Consider the following 2,054-nt stretch of genomic DNA (forward strand, 5'->3'; position numbering starts at 1 on the left):
TCCTGGCATACTTCTCTAGCTTCTTTTATGTCCATGCATTTTTTCATGCAGGCCCTCGTGTTTCTGTGACTTCTTATGTCTCTTCTAAGTAGGGTCTCATTCGCCTTAACTTATAATATTAGCTTTCTCTTCTTCTTTTTTTCTTTCTGTGTTTGTTTTCTAGCACTTTGAAAACTGGCCGAAAAAGTATCCACTTTGTTGTCATGCTGAGGGGCAAATTGTGGCGACTGTGGTACTATTGTGCAGTCTCAATGGCAGACCAGTTCACATTTGCCATGTAGCTCGAAAGGAAGAAATTCTGATTATTCGAGCTGCAAAGGAGAAGGTGAGTACCTGAAATTTTGTTTTATTATCTTTTTAGTTGTAAATTTTATTATTTCGTGGCAAATTTAACAATATTCTTAAAAATATATCCTTTTTGGTTGCAAATTAAATTGTTTTGTTAAAAATTCACCTGGTTGAGTTCAAAATTTAACTCTTTTCGTAGAACATTAACCTTTTGTTTAAAATTCCAGTCATCACAGAGTGTCAGCTATTCACCTTTTGTTACCTATTTTCAGTTTTGTCACCTTTTTCTCCTATTTTGGGGTTTCTCATCTTCTGTCGCCTTTTTCCATTTGAAAAAGTACAATTTTATTCAAAATTTCAACTTGCACACCAAATAGAGTTTTTATTACACTTTCCTAATCGACGAATCTTGAACCAAATGATCGAATTTTCAAACAAAACAGATTAAACTTCAATCAGGAAGAGTTGCATTTTTAAACATAATCTTAAATTTTTAATTTGAAAAGATGAATATTTTACAAGCCAGTTTAATTTTAAACCAAGGAAGACGAATTTTCAACTAAAAAATATGACTTTTCTAACAAATGAGGATTTTACACCAAAAGCATTGATTTTTTATCCAAAAATACAAGTGTTTAATAAATCAGTTGAAATTTTGATTAAAAAAAGACATAGAAATTTTAACCAAGAGATGAATTTTTAGCCAAAAGGTGATATTTTTTTTAGCAAATAGTTGAATTTTCCAACCAAAAAGAAAATTTTTTAAGTAAAAGAGAATTTTCAAATCCAAAAAATATCAATATTCGACAAAAAAATATGACTTTTTAACAAGACAGTTGAATTCAGATTAATTCTGAAGAAGAAATATAATACTTTTTTGTTGTTTTGTTTTTTATAAAAAGAACTAACCATCAATCGAAATAAATTTTTTGAACCGATATGTTAATTTTAAACAAAAAAGGTGACTTTTTAAGAACCTAGTTCAATTTTCAATAAAATAAATAAGCTTTCAAACAATTTGTAGAATTCTGAATTAAACACCAAAAATATAATAGTAGAATTTTCAATGAAAATTACTAACTTTCAAATATAAAAGGTGAATTTTCAACAACTAAAAAAAAGTCTTTTCTACCAAAAGATAAATTTTCAACAAAAAAATATGAATTTTCTACAAAATAAAAAATTTTCAGTCAAAAACGATGGCTTTTTAAAAAAATCGTTGAATTTTCACAAAAAATATGTTTTTTAAGTAAAAGAGATTATTTATTAAACAAAAATACAATAATTGACTTTTCAAATGAAAAGAATTAATTTTCAATCAAAAAAGATTAATGTTCTGCCAAACAATATAATTTTTTCCGAAAAACAATTACTTTTTAACAAAAGACTTTAATTTTCAATAAAATAGTTAAATCTTAACTAAATAGTAGAATTTTAAACTAAAAAAATTATTCATTGAAAATTCCACTCCTTGGGTAAAAGAGAATTTTCAAATCCAAAAAATATTAATATTCGACAAAAAAATATGACTTTTTAACAAGACAGTTGCATTCAGATTAATTCTGAAGAAGAAATATAATACTTTTTTGTTGTTTTGTTTTTTATAAAAAGAACTAAACATCAATCGAAATAAATTTTTTGAACCGAGAGGTTAATTTTAAACAAAAAAAGGTGACTTTTTAAGAACCTAGTTCAATTTTCAATAAAATAAATAAACTTTCAAACAATTTGTAGAATTTTGAACTAAACACCAAAAATATAATAGT

At 25.6% G+C, this 2,054-nt stretch overlaps 1 protein-coding gene across 1 annotated transcript in view; it reads left to right on the forward strand.

The window, feature by feature from the left end:
- LOC117174545 (CAD protein) overlaps positions 1–2,054 on the forward strand; it is a 179,722-nt gene that overhangs the window by 127,116 nt on the left and 50,552 nt on the right. The window contains exon 18 of the mRNA XM_033363749.1: positions 164–325. Coding sequence (XP_033219640.1) covers positions 164–325 — 162 coding nt within the window. The remainder of the gene's footprint in view (positions 1–163; positions 326–2,054) is intronic.

The sequence above is a fragment of the Belonocnema kinseyi genome, chromosome 6, assembly GCF_010883055.1.
Source record: "Belonocnema kinseyi isolate 2016_QV_RU_SX_M_011 chromosome 6, B_treatae_v1, whole genome shotgun sequence".
NCBI lineage: Eukaryota > Metazoa > Arthropoda > Insecta > Hymenoptera > Cynipidae > Belonocnema > Belonocnema kinseyi.